The sequence below is a fragment of the Vipera berus genome (assembly GCF_964194415.1).
Source record: "Vipera berus genome assembly, chromosome: 10".
In the NCBI taxonomy this organism is placed as follows: Eukaryota; Metazoa; Chordata; class Lepidosauria; order Squamata; family Viperidae; genus Vipera; species Vipera berus.
The window spans coordinates 1,116,850-1,134,704 of NC_138213.1; the positions used below are offsets into that span (position 1 = coordinate 1,116,850).

At 53.8% G+C, this 17,855-nt stretch overlaps 1 protein-coding gene across 5 annotated transcripts in view; it reads left to right on the top strand.

Moving 5' to 3' along the window:
- CBFA2T3 (CBFA2/RUNX1 partner transcriptional co-repressor 3) overlaps nt 1–17,855 on the top strand; it is a 36,164-nt gene that overhangs the window by 11,146 nt on the left and 7,163 nt on the right. For 2 of the 5 annotated variants that reach the window (XM_081335800.1, XM_081335799.1), the window contains exons 2-6: nt 7,161–7,307; nt 10,859–10,936; nt 14,238–14,479; nt 15,386–15,475; nt 17,349–17,530. In XM_081335800.1, the coding sequence (XP_081191926.1) occupies nt 7,187–7,307; nt 10,859–10,936; nt 14,238–14,479; nt 15,386–15,475; nt 17,349–17,530 (713 nt within the window). In that variant the 5' untranslated portion in view covers nt 7,161–7,186. Of the gene's footprint in view, nt 1–3,526; nt 3,540–6,491; nt 6,525–7,160; nt 7,308–10,858; nt 10,937–14,237; nt 14,480–15,385; nt 15,476–17,348; nt 17,531–17,855 lie in introns of those variants that run through there. The other 3 variants (XM_081335797.1, XM_081335798.1, XM_081335801.1) reach the window with 3 other exon arrangements.

Below are 17,855 nucleotides of genomic sequence, written 5' to 3' on the forward strand. Positions count from 1 at the left end.
ATTGAGGAGGGGGCGAGATGCAAGCCTTTGCTCCTGAACGCCCTGATTTTCCATCTCGGCAGGCAGTGAATCACTCCTGTCAAGCTGTGTGCCAATCCTTGGATGCTGAACACTTCTTAATAGCCCTCTGAGTTTTGCATTCCCTCCGGCAACGTCAAGGAATAAGGGCACCATGCAACGCTCCTTCTGGCTACTCCCACCCGGCTGGCTTAGTGCAGCTCTGTGTGGGAGGAGGAGGAGGAGGCCACTGCCTGGAAATAATAGCCCCCACTTTCTACAAGAAACAGGCCTGTGTGTGTGTCTGCCCTTCAACTGCAGGACACTGGCGAGGAGAGCCCGGTTGCTTTCTGGCAGCCAAAAGTCGGGAGGACCTTTTCCAAGGAACGGATGGGATTAAAAGGCAGAAGCCTTCGTGGCTCTGTGCTTCAACCCCCTTTTCCTGCCTTGTGTCTTGGAGCCACAGAAGACTCCTGTGGACTTTGCTTCTCAAAGACGGACGTTTTCCAAATGCCAAACCTCACGATTCCCTTTTTCAGAGATGCCACGAAGGAGGAATAAAATTCAGATTGGAAGAAAGGTGGCTTTAGAAGTTCTGGGTGCTCCAATACTGGAGGTTTTTAAGAAGAGACTGGACAGTTGTTTTTCCCGAATGCTATAGGGCAGGGATCCCCAACTCCCGGTCCGTGGACCCGTACTGGGCCACGGCATGCCAGCAACCAGGCCGCACAAACGAGCAAAGCCGCTCTGGTCCGCGGAAAAATCTTTCTCCACAGAACCAGTCCCTGGTGCCCAAAAGGTTGCGGACCTCTGGTGTAGGGTAAGGATGTCCAACCTTAGGAACTTTGTGACTTCTGGACTTCAACTCCCAGAATTCTCCAGCCAGCCTCCAATTGGCCAGTTCAGCCATGACAAAGTAGATTCTCCAACCTTGACAGATACTGTGCATCTGATTGTGCTCCTACAGGTTTCCTAGTATAGGTACAGGCTGGGGAATACTGGCTGGGGAATTATGGGAGTTGAAGTCCACAAGTCTTAAAGTTCCAAGATTGGAATGCCCCTGGTATAGGTCTCCTGCTGCAGCAGGGAGTTCGATTAGGCCTAAGTGGAATTTTCCTCGAATGGGATTTTCCTGTGTATTTTACCACGAAACATAGATAGGGCAGGCTAGAAAAGTCTGTGTCCTCCTAACCATACCGAATTATTCAAGTTTGTTGGCAATGTCCATTTTGCTCTATGAGTTCATGGTGACTTAACACTAACCCTAGAGGATCTCCAAGGTTACCTTCCAATCCTTTTATTCTATTACAGACTTGCCACCAGTGAAAGATACATTCAGAGGAGAGGAAAATGCCTCCCCCCATTCTTGCATCCCCTTCTCCATCTCTGTCTCTTAGGTTTCCTCCCTGAAAACTGTTGATGGCCCCTGAAACGTTTGTCTTTGCACAAAGCCTGATGCATCCACAGGGGAGCCTCCTCAAAGTTGTTGCAGGACGTCAACACACCCTTCCCAGCATGTTGGGAGGAGAGCCGGGAGAAAGATTGGGGTCCTGCCCCCTTGTTTTGGAGAGGAAGGCCTTGTCTGGGAAAGACCAGGGAGACAAGCTTGACCCCCTCCCTGCCCCCTGCCCCGTCTTTTCCCACATGCGAGTGGTCTGCAGTTCATATCCAGTTGGCTGCCAGTGCTGAGGGCTGGCCTAACATGATCCAGATGGAGCCGCTCCATCCCTGGTGAGTTTCTGGGGAGTTGTTCTTGGCAGTTGCAGCTGAACGGCTGGAATGCAGAGCCTTCCTTGGAAGGAGGCACCGAGTTCTCTCCCCCCCCATCCTCAGCATCTGGATTGCATTTGGAGAGCAGGAAAGGATGCTGAGATCCCATGCCATCACCTCTTTAACTCTTTCCTCCTCTCCCTCCTGCCCGGGTCAGAAGGAGGAAGGGGCTAGCCAAAGGGCTGTAGGGATGTTTGGTCTACCAGGCTAGACCCCAGGAGACGGTGAGTTCTAGTCCTGCCTCAGGCATGAAATCCAGCTGGGTGGCTTTCAGCCAGCCACACTCCCTCAGCCCAACCCACCTCGCAGGGTTGTTGTTGTGGAGAAAATAGGAGGAGGAAAGAGTACTGGGTATGTCTGGCGCCTTATCAATGACCCTTTGACTTTTATCGGATGTTTTTTGAAAAGTTTCCCTTTGGTTGCTGGAGAACGTGTTCTCTTCTGGCGGAAAGCTTAACACAAATGAGGAGTGAGGTTGCTTCCTGCCTTACATTTTTCTAGGGTTCCCAGGAAATTTGCATATTGTAGGTGTGACATGATCCCATTCCTGGTTGGAAACCTCAGCTGATGACACTTGGTAAGACAGGAAGAATTTCTTACGGGGCTTCCTGAGCAGAGGGTGGCATCTGGATGGATGAGATATCCTCAAGTCAGTGTCAACCACCTGGACGTTCTCCAGGTTGATCTTCCCCATACTGGTCCTTCAGAACTCCCCAAGATGGCCCCATCACTAGCATAACCAGGCCCATCCATTTTGCTGCTGGTTGTCCTAGGGACTTCTCAAAGGGGCTGGTCTTTGAACAAATGTGTCCAAAACACGATGGTTTGAGTCTTGAGTGAGAACTCTGGAACCATAACTGTATTTCCAAAGCCATTTTTATTTGAATAATTACTTAACACCCAATATGTGCCTAAGCTCCAGAGGGCTTTGGGGGAACATGATGGAGGTTTCAGTGGCCAAAGTTGGACACGCAGTAAGTGATGTACCCATCTAGGGAGGAGAAAATGGTTGGGAGGTTCTGTCAGATCCACCATCTCTGTAGCCCTCTTTTATCCCCTGCTCAAATCCCAGCATTTTATAGAGAGCCCAAATCCTTTCCCCTGGGTGGCCCAGATGTGCAGGATCAGGGAAGAACATTCCCCAGGATGCTCCTTTGGAACTAGGAGCCCAGAGGAGCAGCTTCTCCTTCGGCCATGAGTTAAGCTGGTGTGCAGTTCCAATGTAGTTGCCAGGATGAGCATTGGGGTGCTTTCCTTTAGATTTTTAGGGGATCCCGCCCAACTTCCTTCTCGCTGGCTGTGTTCAGACCACCCTGAGCTGACCCATTTTCTGCACTGAGCTATAATGTAGACAGGCAGGCAAGATTTGCACAGTACGCTAAGACACACATACATGCAAACCAAATTCAGAATTAATCTCACAGAACGCAAACGCTGTCTTTTAACTGACCTAAATGTTGTGTGAACCAAGCCTTCCTCGACCTGCATCGAGCCAATTTAGAGGAACAGCATCAAATCCCAGTTTAATTCAACCCAGATCTGCAGCTTTAGGGTGCTCTGAAAAGAGGATCTGTCTCTAGGGTGCGGAGGGGGGGTCCGCAAGAAAAGGAGGGCCCTCCTCATATTAAGAAGCCCAAGAGGAGGGAGACGAGCTGTCGCTTCTCTCTCTTCCATCCAGGCAAAACTGCAATTGTCCCTTGCTGGTTCATCCTGGGGATGCCTCGGAGGCAGGAACATTGCTGGGGAGGAGGAAATAATGTGTCCCAACTGCTGTGAGTTTTGTCTGCTTTCCAACATTTGCTTCCCATTAGTTGTTGCTCTACAAAAGCTGGAGAAGTGAAGCTCTGAAAATGGGAGGCTAAAACGGCTGCTGTGCCCACCCTCCGCCCTCCCGTCTCCCAGGAGCACGGAGGGCCAAGTCCCTGCCCCATTAATGCCAAGGGACTGAATGCAAAGGACGCCCCCTTTCCCTCCCGGCCTCAGCCTTGACCTTCCCCAGGAGACGGAGGGCCAGCTCCACATCTCAGCCTACTCTCCCTTGCAGGGTTCTGGTGAGAACGAGACGTGGGGGCACTTCCCACTCTGAGCTACTGGGGGTGGGGTGGGGGAATGCAAGAGAAAAGCGTGAGCTTAATTTGCAGGTTGGTGACCAGTATTTTTATTTCTTGCAAGGCTTGTATCCCCAGTTCTGCCGAGTCCAAGGGAGGCAACTGACTGGAACACGTGTCTGTTCTCTGAATGGCCAGTTCAGGTCTCTCCCTTGCCTGAAGAGATTCGAAGCCGAAGAGGCCAGCGGCTCTTTCGTCTTACTTCTTTTGTTATTTGGGTGGGGTCCACCACATACCTCTGTGCTTCCCCTGAGCCTCTCCTTCTTCTTGGGGCCTCACTTGGGCTGCAGTCTGGGGGCACTCCGCCCCCCTGCCACAAAGGCAATGGACATAGACATGCCCTCCCCTGAAGGAACCCCCCTTGGTCACCAGAATGGGATCTTCTGGATCTCCAGGAAAGGAGGAGGATGCAAAATGGCTCTAGTGAGCAGGTTGGCATGCAATTGTATCTGTGCCAGGGAAGACCATCACTGTCCATAACCCAAGTGGCTTCGTAACCCTGTGATTCAGAGCCGCCGCGATGCCCTCCCATGCCCTCAGGACTTGGCCAGCCTGCGCTCTGGGTGGCATCCCTCCCGGGCAGGCTCAGAGAGGCGTCCGCCCACCGTGCCACCTTCCCGCTCCACAGTCTCCTGGATGACAGAACTTGGGACATGCCAGGGCTTCTGCCGGCTTCCATCTGCTGCAGAAAGTTCTCAGCTGCTGTTTGGCTCTCGGCTGTCAGTCAGGGGCGTATTTATAAATACAGCAGGAAGTTGAAATGGGGGGGGAGTTGGCGGTCCGACACCATGCCAGGCTCCGTGTGCAGGCATCCAGGACTGCAGGAATGCTGTCATCAGTCGAATCGATGCACAGATTTCACATGAGGCTTCTTACCCCTCAACACTTCCAAAAACAGGCTGGGAGAGTGGAGAGGAGTGGAAAATTTATTGGAGGGAGAAGGAGAAAGAGAGAGACAGAGAGAAGAAGCCTGTCTGGAAACGAAAAGGATCTTGTAAAAGACAGTGTAGCATCCCCAAATAAATTCTTTGGGATATTTTAAACAGTAAGCCTAGAATGGGTGAGAGCATGTGCAGAGAGCATCTGCTCTCCTCTTAGGACAAAAAGTCTCTGAGGCGAGAAGATTTGAGTTCAGGCGTGTTTGCATCTTAACTTTCCTGAAGCAAATTGGAAACAGGGACTCTAATAGTCCAGATTCCGCCTATAGAAAGGAGCATCTCTGTGGTGATGATGATGATGATGATGATGATGATCTGGCTCCGGGTGAGCCTCCAACACCCTTTTCAGACTTTCCCAGCAGTGGAGGAGGAAGACAGACAGATGGACAGACTGGGTGGGAATGCATTGCAGGGCCGGGGGAGGGGGGGAGGCTTTGGAGTCTGGGAGAAGCTGCTTTCCCTCTCCTTGGCCTCTGCCGAGCTGATTTACAACCATTTACAAACTCCTGGTTTGCTGGCCCCGACTCAGCTGTGTGGCTTCATCCTTGGCTCTCCTGCAGAAGACTTTGTCCCAAAGAGACAATCTTTGCAGGGAAAGGACGGCTGGGGAAACCGCCCTCCATGGGGGTCCCGCTGACCCTCCTGGGAACTCTGGAGGATCTGGAAGGAGGGGCGGGCTGCCCGTTTTCAGAGCAGCCCCAACTAAGCCAGAGGGGAGGGGTGTTGTGTTGAAGCTAGTTGTGTCCCTGAGGAAGGTCCCTACGCCTTCCGCAAGACGGTGCCCAGCTGCCTCTTGCCCAGGACTGAGCTCCACTCAGCGATGCTCACCCACTCTGGGAAGAGGCTTCCCTGCCTTAAGAAAGCTCGGCTCCCTGCACGGACAGCCCGTTCCCCCAAGGACTTAGGCTGGGCTTAGGTTGCTGTTCCGCGCCCTCCAGGAACATCTGCTTCGGCTCGGCTCCCGGCTTTATTTAGCACAGGCCGTGTCCTTTCCCGCGCTCTCTCTCCTGTGCGAAGTTCACTTAACGGGCCCACAGTTGCTGCGGATTAGGGATGATCCGTTGCCCCCTGAAAGCTGGCCGCTCCGTCCCCTCCAAGAGCCTCTGGCTGACCCCAGGCAGGGCGGCAAAGGGGAGACTTTCCTTCTTTGGTTCTCCTCCGAGCCCTGGGCTGGCCGGCCGTGAGACACCGTGATGGATTGCCGCAGCTGCTGGCACACTTGCGCGGAGCCATCAACCTCAAGTGCATCCTTTTCAATGGAGCAGGGGAAGAAATGAACTTGGCAGCTCGGGTGGCGGGAGGCAGGTGCCTTTGTTTAGATGTGGCAGCTGCTCACCCCACCTTTCTCCTGCTCTGCCCTAGCCAGGTCACCCCCAAACAATCCTCTGGAAGGGCCACGACGGGCAGAGATGACACCCCCTTTTGCAAGAGCAGCCTTTCTTGGAGCATCTGGAAACAGCTGGCTGGGGAAGTGAGCAGGGGCCCAATCTAGCTTCAGTGTGGCTGGCTGCACTTGTCACTTCTGCCACCAAATGCCGTGTGTTTTCAGACTTTCTCACCACACAAATTTAATTTGGAGTTCATAAAATTGCAACGTCCGGCCAGTGGTGGGATTCAGCCAGTTTGCACCACTTCGGCAGAACCGGTAGCTACTTTTTTGTTGCCCAGGCCCAGAAGCGACTCCCGGAAGCGGCATCCACAGAGAACCAAGGTGGTTGTTCAACCAGATGCTACCACCAAAGACCGAATTTTTCTGCAGGGTGGGGGGATGGATGGGATGGAGTGGGGGGTACGACATGCGACCTTTAGGCTGGATTGGGGAGCCAAACACCACCCCAACACTGGGATCACATGCTTCCAGTATCCAGTCCCCACTCCTAATGGGGTGGTCCATCTCCTGTAGACAGGAATGCAGGCGCCATTGTGGTTTATTCAATCCTGGCAAGCTATGTTTTACGCTGGTTGTGAGAACTCAGCCTCTGAGCTGCAGGAGTCCAAATCAGGAGTTGCAAAAGCCGGGGAATTGTGCTTTGGCCCGGCTAGTCTTGAACTGGGCGTCACAATGCCATTATGGCTATTAAAAAAAGTACCTTCTTTGCATGATGGTGCCATGCAACCATCCTGCCCCTTGTGCCTGCCCCAGGTGCCTGTACCAGTTGGCCTCTCTCAGGATGGTGGCCTCGACAACTGCAACTGCCCCAGCTCTGACCCCAGGCCTCCTTGGGGCCTCTCGGCAGGCGGCACCAGCCCAGGCTCCCTGCCCAGCTGTCCATTGCCGTCTCTGGCTGCACCTTCAGACCTGGCTGCTCACACCTCTCCCCTCCCCCCTTCTTGCTTCCCCCTGCAGGCAGCGTGGAGAATCAGGCAGCCACAATGCCCGACTCGCCAGCCGATGTGAAGACGCAGTCCCGCTCCTCACCCCCCAACATGCCACCACCATCACCAGCGGTCTCCCAGGGAGCCACGCGGCACCCCACCTTCACCTCAAACCCTAGTGAGTACCCCCTTCATCCCTGGGTGCTGAATAACAGGAAGGTGGGGGAGGGAGGTTTGCTGAAGGAAGCTGCCTTCCTCCCATCCTGGGCTACAGCCCCCAAGTTTTCTGGGGTTCAGCTGCTTGTTGGTTGAGTTGGATAGTATTAACAGGACATCCTTAAAGTAAAATGGAATGCTTTGACTGGGGGGGGGGTTCCTCCCACCCTTGATTGTTCTGCACTGCTTTGATGGAAGGAAAAGACACCTTGAGGTGATCTCTGCTGACAGGTTCTGGCATGGCCAGGTCTCTGGATTTGGGCATGCAGTTCCTGACCTTCATGCGGGAAAACACCTTTGATGCGGGAATCAGGAGTGCAAAGTACACCAAAATGGAAATATTGCTTCCTCTCCCTCCTTCCCCCCCCCCTGCAAGGTCTCTCCCTTCCCTGCAAAGTCCTGGGCTCATGTTTTCTTGGGGGAGGGGGAAACTGATGAAGGAAGCCCCCAAAGGCAGGAGAGAGGCAGGCAGGTGGTTCTCTTGCTGCACCAACCCCACAGCCAGATAATCGGCAGCCCAGCCCTTTAGGAGAAGGGTTCGGGGTTCTCCTTGGACCCAGAACGGCTTCGGGTGCCAGGCGGGTGGGCTTGGCTGCTGTCCACCCCCACCTTCTCTCTTTCAAAAGCTGCCATATGGCACTGCATTCAGAGTGCCAAGGAAACGGTCCCTCGCCCCACCCCGTGGGAAGCGCTGGCTTCGGCGGATGCCAGCCGGCTCGTTCTGCTCAGGGAGCTTCAAAGCAAAATGGGCTTTGCAAAAAGAGAGGAGCAGCAGGTTTGCTCCTGCGCCCCCCCCTCTCCCAACTGGAGCTGAACGGGCAGCCCACCAAAGGACGATCAGGAGCAGCGTCCTGAAGGAGAGAGGTCCTGATCCCTGGCCTCAAACATTGCAAAGCCTTTGACAGTAATAGGAAACTACTCTGCACATGCTTCATAGAGTGGATGCTTGAACCTTGGCAGGGTGGTTTAAAATCAGGCTGTGCTCTGTGGAACTTGCATGGCACCAAACACCTTTTAGGCTGGCCTTTTTTGTGTCCCAGAAATAAAAGACCTGGCTGGTCTTTGCCGGAGAGCCATTGTTCACGTGGCTCATGCCAGGCTGCTTGGCCCCAAACAGTCTTTAGAATGAATTGGCTGTTTAAAGTTGGGCCCTGGTGATACACAGCTCAGTCTGCAGCCAAGGCCCACTTCACCCCTTCAAAGGCAGAAACTTTGGGTGTGGAAGAACCGGTGGGAGAAAGGGGAAGGGGTGGCTGGGAAGCCATGGAGCCATTCTGCACTTCTTCACTTTCTCCAAAAGTTGCTGCATCCCTGTACTTCTCTTGTTCCACTGTGGGGGGTGGGCGGTGGGGGCTGCCCTTTGGTGTTTGTGCCCTTCGAGCAGGTGGAAGCCCCCCTTGCTCAAACAGAGTCCTGCCCAGCGTGGGATCCACCCTGCCTTGCATGGACTCCTAGCAGCTGCTCCTGTTCTGCCTGGCAGCCTCAAATGGACCTGGAGCGAGGCTGATGGTGCTTCCTGCGTGGTCCAGAGTATCACACGCTCTTTGCATGCCACGGAAGGGGACAATTCCATTCTTGGTCATCCTTGTTCAGATGTTCTCAGGTCACGTTCCCTTTGCTTAAGGTAGCCAGCCTGGGGGAGAGTCAGGCAGGGCACAAGGCAGAGATGAATTTTCCTGCAATCCTTAAGCGGGTTTGTGGTTTTCAGGCGCTCCCCCAGTGCCGTGAAGATTCACCCACCAGGGTCTGATTGTTGCCTATATTTGGATTTCGGCCTTTGACTTGGCTGGTGGGAACGCTGGGTAGCTCTGGCTTGGCTGAGCTTGGCCACTCTTCGGCCAGCAGATCCCCATCTGGCAGCCCAGCTGACCACGGTGCCCCCACCTTCTGGCGCCCCACCTCCCAGTCCTGGGGATTGGGAGCGGCATCCACGTGGCCAAGGTCGCAGGGCAGTGGGCAGAGGCTGCATGGCAGATGGGCAGCTTTCCTCCGCTCGCAGGTGAACGCTCCAACGGCAGATGGGTTGCCGTCTCCGCAGGCACAGGGCTCCGTGCCGAAGCCCCAAAATAGTTGCTGCGAGAACACTTGAGGTGCCAGATCGCTTCCCTGTTCAGCTTCAAGCTGCAGCGCCCGGCTCAAAATTAGCAACTTTGGAACTGAGGGAGAACTCCTCCTCCTCTGCTCTCCTGAGGGCTGGCAGGCTGCATGCCTGGTCCAACGGCTGAGCCCAGCCTTTCTGCCAACTCTTCCCAGGGAAGGCCAGCCTCTAGCTCAGCTGAGGACTGTCTTCTGGGCACAGCATCACATGAGGACCCTCCGCAAGTAAGGGGAGGGATACTTTACACCCCAATGTGTAAAATGTTGATGCTAGCTTCAAAGCACGTTTAGTCTGGAGCCTGAATGCCCCTTTCTCAGGCTTGCCTGCAGACTTGAAGAGTAGCCTGACTTTTCTCGAGCACCATCCTTAGTCCAGCTCTAGTGGAAGTGAAGAAACTTCAGTTCAACCTGGTCCTGAGTTGCTGAAGCAGCAAAATCAACCCTACTTGCTTTGGGGGCTGCCTTGACCAGAAACTTATCTTCAAAAAGCACCCACTAAACGTGGCAGTTTCCTTCCCTCTTTCGTGGCAGGACCACACCCAAGTCTTCATTTTCTTTGTCTACAGGAAGGGGAGACAACCTGTTTTGGTTCTGGGGTGGGACACCTGCAAGCAAGGGGTGGACCATCCGTCCCCACCTTGGCTGTCAGTTGCCAACCTACTTTAGGATCTCCTGATGTATTTTGGATCTTCAGGATACTGAAAGTAGCCTAAATACATGACAGTAAAGTGTGCTTTTCAGAATGCAAGTCTACCTGTTTCTCAGCCTGCCCTGCCCTCTCCACGCTTTCAGCCAAGCCTTATGGTTTAGGTAATTCTTCAGGAGCCTATACTCTTGGATGTAGCTCTCTGCAGAGAGAATGTGGGAAGCAGGGGGGTGGGGGTGGAGAGGGTTAGAATCTTACACATGTTGCTAATTCCTTTGAGGGGCAGTTCTGCATGGCTTCCCTTTTTGCAAAGTGACTTGGTTTCTATTGAAGCGATATCCTCGTGACCTACCGCTTGATAAGTGCACGACTGATGTAGCACAGAAGAGAAGAAACTTCTTTTTCATCGGGGGGCCAAAGGGCAGCCAAGCCTGATTTGGCAGGAAGGCTGCCAGTTGCTTCCCTCTAGCTCTACAACATCAGGATAACGGGGTCCTCAGCAGGACTTTTGCCAAGGGAGGCTCCCCTCAGCCTGCTTCTGGATCAGAGCTGTCCCACAAGCTAGGGAGAGGGTCCTTGTTTCGGCTTTGCTTCTGAGCCTCTCGGGAAAGGCGGGGAGGATTCCTAAGGGTTTTGCCCCTGGAAGTAAAACGTCTACGTCCAACTGGGTCTCCCCACGGAGACCATAAAGCCCGACCGTCCCCAGCGATGAAAAGGCCTCTCCTGGCCTCTGGTCTCTCCTGATAGCGTATGTTTTATTTTACTTGCAGATCGTGACGCTGGGCCGCCGATGTTTCTCCCACGCGGCCGATTTCATGGTTGCCTGAAATGGTCCATGGTGTGCCTCTGTAAGTAAGATGAAGCAAACCTTCCTCTAGAGACCCAGAGGCTGAGCCCAGCTTCGCTCCTGCCCTTAGAAGAGCCGGGGGTGGGTGGGAGGATGCCAGGCAGCAGCACTCAGATGCCGGGGCTGGGGAGGGGGCGGATCCCTCCTGGGCTGGGACCCTTTCCCAATCGCTCCGTGCAGGTCTCCAGTTAGCAGAGTCGAAATGGCAACTGCCAGGGTGGGATCCAAGCTCTATGTGTTTCATGGGCCCTGCATGCAAAATGCAAAGCACATCAAAAAGAGGTGGAGCTTGGAGGCAGCCATCACCCTACTGACTTTCTCGAGATCTCCTGCAAACACCACTGCTGATCACTGAACCAGGCTAGCAAGGAGTTTAACCCAGAGGATTGTACTTAGGATTTCAGTTTTCCTCTGGCTCTTCTCTGCAACAGGCTATTTTAAATTTGCCTTCATTTCCTTTAATGTCTGTCTGTAAAGGGTCAGTGATTCGTTGCGGGAGAGACCCTGATGCAGCCATGCTTCAGTGTTGCTCCCTTCCCGGTCTTCAAAGGGCGCAGTTGGTTGAGTCAGGATAGGAAAACCCTTTGGACTTCCTTCACAACGTTTATTTTGGTTGATATTTGCTGAGAACGAACAAATATAAGAAATGTTATGTTCCTTCCCTCTGGCATTTGCTGTGAGATGCAATAGGGTGACCCTGTGGAATTTTGGTCTGTTCTTCCTGGCCTTACACAAAGCATTAAGATGTCTTCAAGGAAGCTGGACCACAAACATTTTAATGGGGTTGTTTCCTGGGACAGCTGGGAGGTTTGTGGGCATGCCAGCCCACCACATGCAAGTCCAGAGAGTCCCTGAGGCTGTTCCAATCCCAGCATTACACGGAAGGAGCCAGGAACGCCACCCTTGCTGAGGAAGCCCCCAGAACTGTTATCTCTGGACTAAATTCAAGTGTCACTCAGGAGGTGGCCGCTCTCCAAGCTTTGAGGATAAAGTGACCCCCCCCTTTTCTTGTTCCACATTGTTTTGCTTTCGAGTTCTTTCGCTCCCTGGTCCTCTGTTTGTTAACTTGGTTGGTATTGAGTTGTGAGCTGCCCAGACTGCCTGGGGAGTCGGATGGTCTAGACATTAAGTAAAAGAAAATAGAACAAATAGGCATCGGGTGGTGGGGGGTGGGGAAGGACGCAGGAGTCACTCCGTGTGTCCCGTTTGGACCCAGAGCTCCCTCGGGTTCTGCAAGTGACGTGGCCGTCCTCCTCCAGCCCCCCCTCCAGATGCTTTTCAGGAACCGAAGCCCAGAGCAGAACCCAGGATGTGCCTCCTGGCTGTCCAGATTCCACCCCCAGGCATGCTAGAGAGGGGGTTGGTGAAGGACCCCCAGACTTTTCCAAAGAACCCCCACCTTTAGCTGAGGGGACCCTCCTGGGCGCCTCCGCCCCCGAAGCCCCGGCTCCAGTGACATATGTGAAGTTTAACTTAGTAACGCACCTGTCACTGGAATAAAAGCCGTTGTGGCCGGGCGGTTATTTTCGGCACCTCTTTAGCAAGCGGCCGCTCTCGCCCTGCCGAAGAGGCAGTCGGAGCCCGAGGAAAGCAGCAACGGCCTGGACGGCTGCAGCTTTCCACGGCAGTGTGGTAACAACGGCAACGGTTAGTGGTGCGCGATGAGTGCGGGAGAAGGCGGCCTCTCCCCTGGCCTACTTGGGAGGGTTTTGAAAGGTTGGGGCATCTGAGGCTGGCCTTTCGTCTCTGTCCTCTGCCAAGCAGGTGGAGACGATGGCCCCTTCTCCTTTGCATGTAGGCCAAGGGGCTGCGGGGGTCTGTCGCTCTTTCAGGGCCAACCACGTGGCTGTGCAAGCATGCCACACCTGCCGGGTCAGGAATAGCAGGGGGCTGAAAAGACTGCAAGCGGCTGCAAGCGCTGCACCTGGATGAACCACCCCCCTCCTCCCCCCCCCTCCCCGTCTTCAGACTAGGGAGGCTTGCAAGAGCCAAGGCAGGAGGGCTGGGCTCAGGTTTATTTTTCTGGCCTAAGGACACGTCCTTGTCGGGTCTGGAAATGGTTGGGGCCGTGGGCAGGCCCTCCCCCTCCGCATTCCTGCCTGGATGGGAAATGAACAAAAACATTTTGTGTGACAAGGAATGGAAGGAGCAGAGGGGAAGCCATCTCGAGATGTTGCTTGAAATACAAGCTGACTGCTGGGGGGAAATGGAGTAAGAAGGCAGCGCCAGCCTGCCTGTGTTCACATGGAAGTGAAGCGGGGCAGTCTTTTAGGAGGTGCCTTGGGGAAAGATCCCCACTCAGTCTGGGCTCTCCTAGCAGAACCGGTCCTGCTTTCCCGCAGGACTCTCCATCTTTTGCATTACCCTTCTGTGGTTGCTCCTCTTGCATTGGCAGCCAAGGTGTGTTGACCAGGAGCATCTCTTGAAACACAAGGACACCTCCTTGCAAGGCTGCACAGGAGACTCTTGAGAGGACCGGATAGCACTCAGCCCCTCCTCCTTAAAGTTTATTTAACGGAATCCCTCCCCCCTTCCCATCTCGCTCCTTCTTTTCTGAAAGCGGTGGGGCACAGTGTGATTTTTCGAAGCAAGAAAAACCCTCATGAAATATATGTTGTTCTTCTCTTCGAAGACATACTTTTAATATTTCAGTGCTTAGGATCATTTTATCAGCTTGACGGTTTGCTGGCTTATTTGCCTTCCTTTGTTGTAGATCTGCACGAATCTAGAATTCTAGGTATCCCCCCAGACTGAAAGGCAGGATGGCGTTTCCTTAGCCATTGTGTAGCCACCGACTTCTTCTGGAATAGCTGTTCACCCGGCACATTGGGATTCCTCGCCCAGAATCTTTAGAGCTTCCCTGCCTGATCAAAGGTCAAAGTCTCTGCTGGTTTTCATCTATACGCTGACTTCAGTCTACGCATATATAAAATGGTCCATCTTAACCTCTCTGAGTTCACCTTCCAGATCTTATTTGACCTTCCTTCTTTTCTCCAAGTGATGCTCGCTCAGTTCCTTAAAACCTTCTTGGGCCTGGTCGAAGCCCCCCGAGCACTTTGGGGGCAGTTGGTGGGTTTAATGGAACAGTAAGAGGAGACCTACTTGGAAGGAAAAATGAGGTGTCCAGCTGAGATGCTTCAGGCTCCAGCAGCAACCATTAGTTGTATCTGGGTTGCTCTCCTGGGAATAAGGACAGGAAGGGAAAGATGGAAATGTACTTGGAAGTTCTATTTCCGGAGAATTTTGGATTTTCCCTCTTGTCCTCCGACTGACCCCCTCGACGATTCCTCCTTCCCTCGCAGTGATGAACGGGAGCAGTCATTCTCCAACGGCCATCAACGGAGCCCCCTCCACGCCCAACGGCTTTAGCAACGGGCCGGCCACGTCCTCCACAGCTGCCCTCTCCAACCACCAGCTGCCTCCGGCCTGCGGTGCTCGCCAGCTCAGCAAGCTGAAGCGCTTCCTCACCACCCTGCAGCAGTTCGGCAGCGACATCTCCCCGGAGATAGGGGAGCGGGTTCGAACGCTGGTGCTGGGCCTCGTGGTGAGTTCCCGGCCACTTTGGATGGTGAGAGGTCCAGGACCCTGCAGTACAGGCTGTCCTCGACTTATGACCACAGTTGCTCAGTGAGACATTTGTTAAGTGAGTTCTGCCCCATTTTACGACCTTCCTTGCCACAGTTGTTAAGTGAATCATTGCAGTTGTTAAGTTAGGAACACGGTTGTAAAGTAAAGCTGGCTTCCCCATTTTCTTTGCTTGCCAGAAGGTCGCAAAGTGGGGATCAGATGACCCTGGGACGCTGCGACCATCGTAAATACGATTGCCAGGCGTCTGAATTTTGATCCCGTGACCCCGGGCGTAAGGGTGCAAAACAGTCACAAGTTACTTTTTTCGTAACTTTGAATGGTCACTAAACAAATAGTTGTAAGTTGAGGACTACCTGCATTTGCAACCACCCTCCTGAGTCAGAGGCTACCGTAAAAGCCCCGGGGCTGCTGCTCCCACTCAATGCAGTGCAGAAGCTTCACACACCTAACAACCGAACAAGCTCGCCGTTGGGGAAGCTAAGGTTTAATTCGCTGCACACCTGAGGCCCTCAGCTTGCTAGCCGTGCGTTCAGCCGCAGGGAGGTCCGGAGAGGGGCGGGGGGCGGATGGTGACGGCACACGTGCTTGTTTTTGTCGCAACTGATTAATGCGGCTGCCATTTTGGCCCTTGCTGGTAGGCAACGTGCCTGGGCCTTGTTAACCTGCCTTACAGATGTGATGAAATTGTACTGCCCAGAATTTCCAGCAAGTGGTTTGGGAATTCTATGTGTTACTATCTAAAAGCACTGAAACATGTTAAGTGGTCAGCAAAGCTGACCTCGAAGAGGAGAGCCGGAACAGAGGCCCTTGTGGCTTCAGCGGGAGTTCATCCGTTGACCACTTTTGAATGCTCACCTTGCAGAATTCCACGCTGACCATCGAAGAATTCCATTCCAAGCTCCAGGAGGCCACAAACTTCCCCCTGCGGCCTTTTGTCATCCCGTTCCTGAAGGTAAGATTCCCACCCCACCCCACCCCCATGTGTGACTCAAGCAACACTGATTCATTTCAGGAGGGGAACTTTGCTACCCAAGCAGCCCCCTTTTTGTTTAAACGGAGGCTGTTGTTGAAATGGTTCGCTGCGAGCTGATTGTTCCAGCCCTCTCAAAAACGCCCAGTTTTATTCATTCTGATGCATTTTGGGAGCATGCATTAAATGCACGGAAAACTTTTATTTTGGAAAACCCTCCTGGGTGGTCAGCACAGCGACCCAATAGGTGATCCTCCCCTGCGGATCTCAGCTGGCTTCCTAATGGCAGCACCAGGGGGGAAAAGAGGATGACTCAGAGGGGAGCCGTCTTCTCCCACGGAAAGTGGGTGGTGTTCCCAAGGACGCTTGCGAGATCACAAAGGAAATGGCTCCCAGATGAGGAGGAGGGCCTGTTGCAACTCTTTTGCGTGTGGAAATTCCCAGGACAACCTCCAAGCCTGAGGAGCTGTGGCCAATCTAAAAGTGACCACTCTGGCTGAATGGACAAATCCTTGGACCGGACAAATCTGTCCCTTGCCCTGCAGAGCACGGCTCTCCAACCTTGGCAACTTTACCACTTGTGGACTTCAAGCTGGCTGGCTGAGGAATTCTGGGAACTGAAGTCCACAGGTCGTAAAGCTGCCAAGGTTGCAGACGCCTACTGAAGCGAATTGCTGCCCATCAGAAGAGGCGGTAGAAGCCTCGCTGAGCAAAGGGCAAAGTCTTGACACTCACAGGGGCAGCAGTCTGCCAGGCTCCCTCCTCCCCCCCACCCCCCAGCTTGCATTGATTCCTCCGCCCCAGCCCAGTTCTTTTCAAATATTTTTTGCTTGGAAGAATTGGATGATTTCAGAAGGGTTGCCAAAGCAAGGAAATGCTTTGTTTGAAAATCTTGTTTTCTAAAAGCCTCGTAGCTTTAATTTAGAGTTTGGTTTCTAGATTTATTGAATATTTCTGGAAATATTTTGATGCCCAAGAAGGCATCAAAAAGAGGGTGACAGCCCTGAGATCACAGCCTTGGGAGTGAAAGCCCCCCCCCCCCACTGGTGATCCCAATTCAACCCTGGTTCCTTTGGGTTGTTTGTTCCAGAGATCCCCCTCGGGTGACCAACAACATGACTCTACAGCCTTTGGGGAAAACTGGTCCACTCCTCTGACTCTCTTGGCAGAGGATTGGGGCCGCCTGCAAGCCTTGCAGCCGAACCTTCCTCCCTGCCTCTTCTGCTCTCCAGCACCCTCTCCCAGCTGTCCTCCACCCGGGGCTCCAGATGTTTCTCATTATGCTAACTCAAAGCAGGCGGCCTCCAGTGTGCCTTTCCCAGAGATGTTATTTATTCCTTTTTATTATTTTTCTTTCTGGAAATGTGGAGCCGAGGCCAAGAGAGGGAGAAGGTGGCGGTGGTGGAGGAGGAGGAGGAGGTTTGCTGTCCTGGAATCCACAGAGGGGCATTTTATCAGCTCTAATGTGTTCAACAGATGGCGGTTTGGCCGGCCATCGGCTGCTTAAGTAGGAAACCATGGTTGGCTGGTGGGGGCAGGACTCTGGTCGCCTGCTTAACCACTTCGGTGGATGCTCTTTCCTGGAAGCAGGCTCCTCCGTGAGAACCTCACCGGGTGGGGAATAAAGCAGGGAGCCCTACTTTATTTACAAACACTTTCAGCTGAAAGCCTGGGAGATGGGAACAGGGAGCCCGGAGATCCCGGGAACCATTGGAGGAGGGCCAGAAGGCTTTCTCTGGAAAGATGATAAGATGAGGCTCCAAAGAGCTTCCTGCTCCTCTGGAACCAGGAGAGGCGTGCAAGCAGACCAGGCTGCCCCCTTGATCTCTCTTCATGGTTTCTCTTGCCCGCTTAGGCCAACCTGCCCCTGTTGCAGCGGGAGCTTCTCCACTGTGCCCGCATGGCCAAGCAGAGCCCCGCCCAGTACTTGGCGCAGCACGAGCAGCTCCTGCTGGATGCCAACGCCTCCTCACCCATCGACTCCTCGGAGCTGCTGCTGGAGGTCAACGAAGGGGTCAAAAGGCGGACGCCGGACAGGTAGGCCAGCCTCCAGCGTCTGAGAGAAGGGGGGAGGGCAGGGGTGGGAGTCCTAGGCTGGGGACAGCCTTGCCAGGCATTATTCTTAAGAAGGACCTTTGACCTGCCTGGCGCTTTCTAGAGGCCAGGTCCTCATCCCGGAGGGTCACAGCCTCAAAAAGGGGGCTGATAGATGGAGAAAGGAGCATCTCCAAGGCGGCTGGTCACCACTGAGAAAGAGGCAGAGCCAATCTGGGCCCTTGGGCTCCCCTCATCAGCAGGCACCCATGTCCTGACATCTTTGCTCCTCAGGCTGAATGACGGACAGCGAGGATCCAAGCTCTCC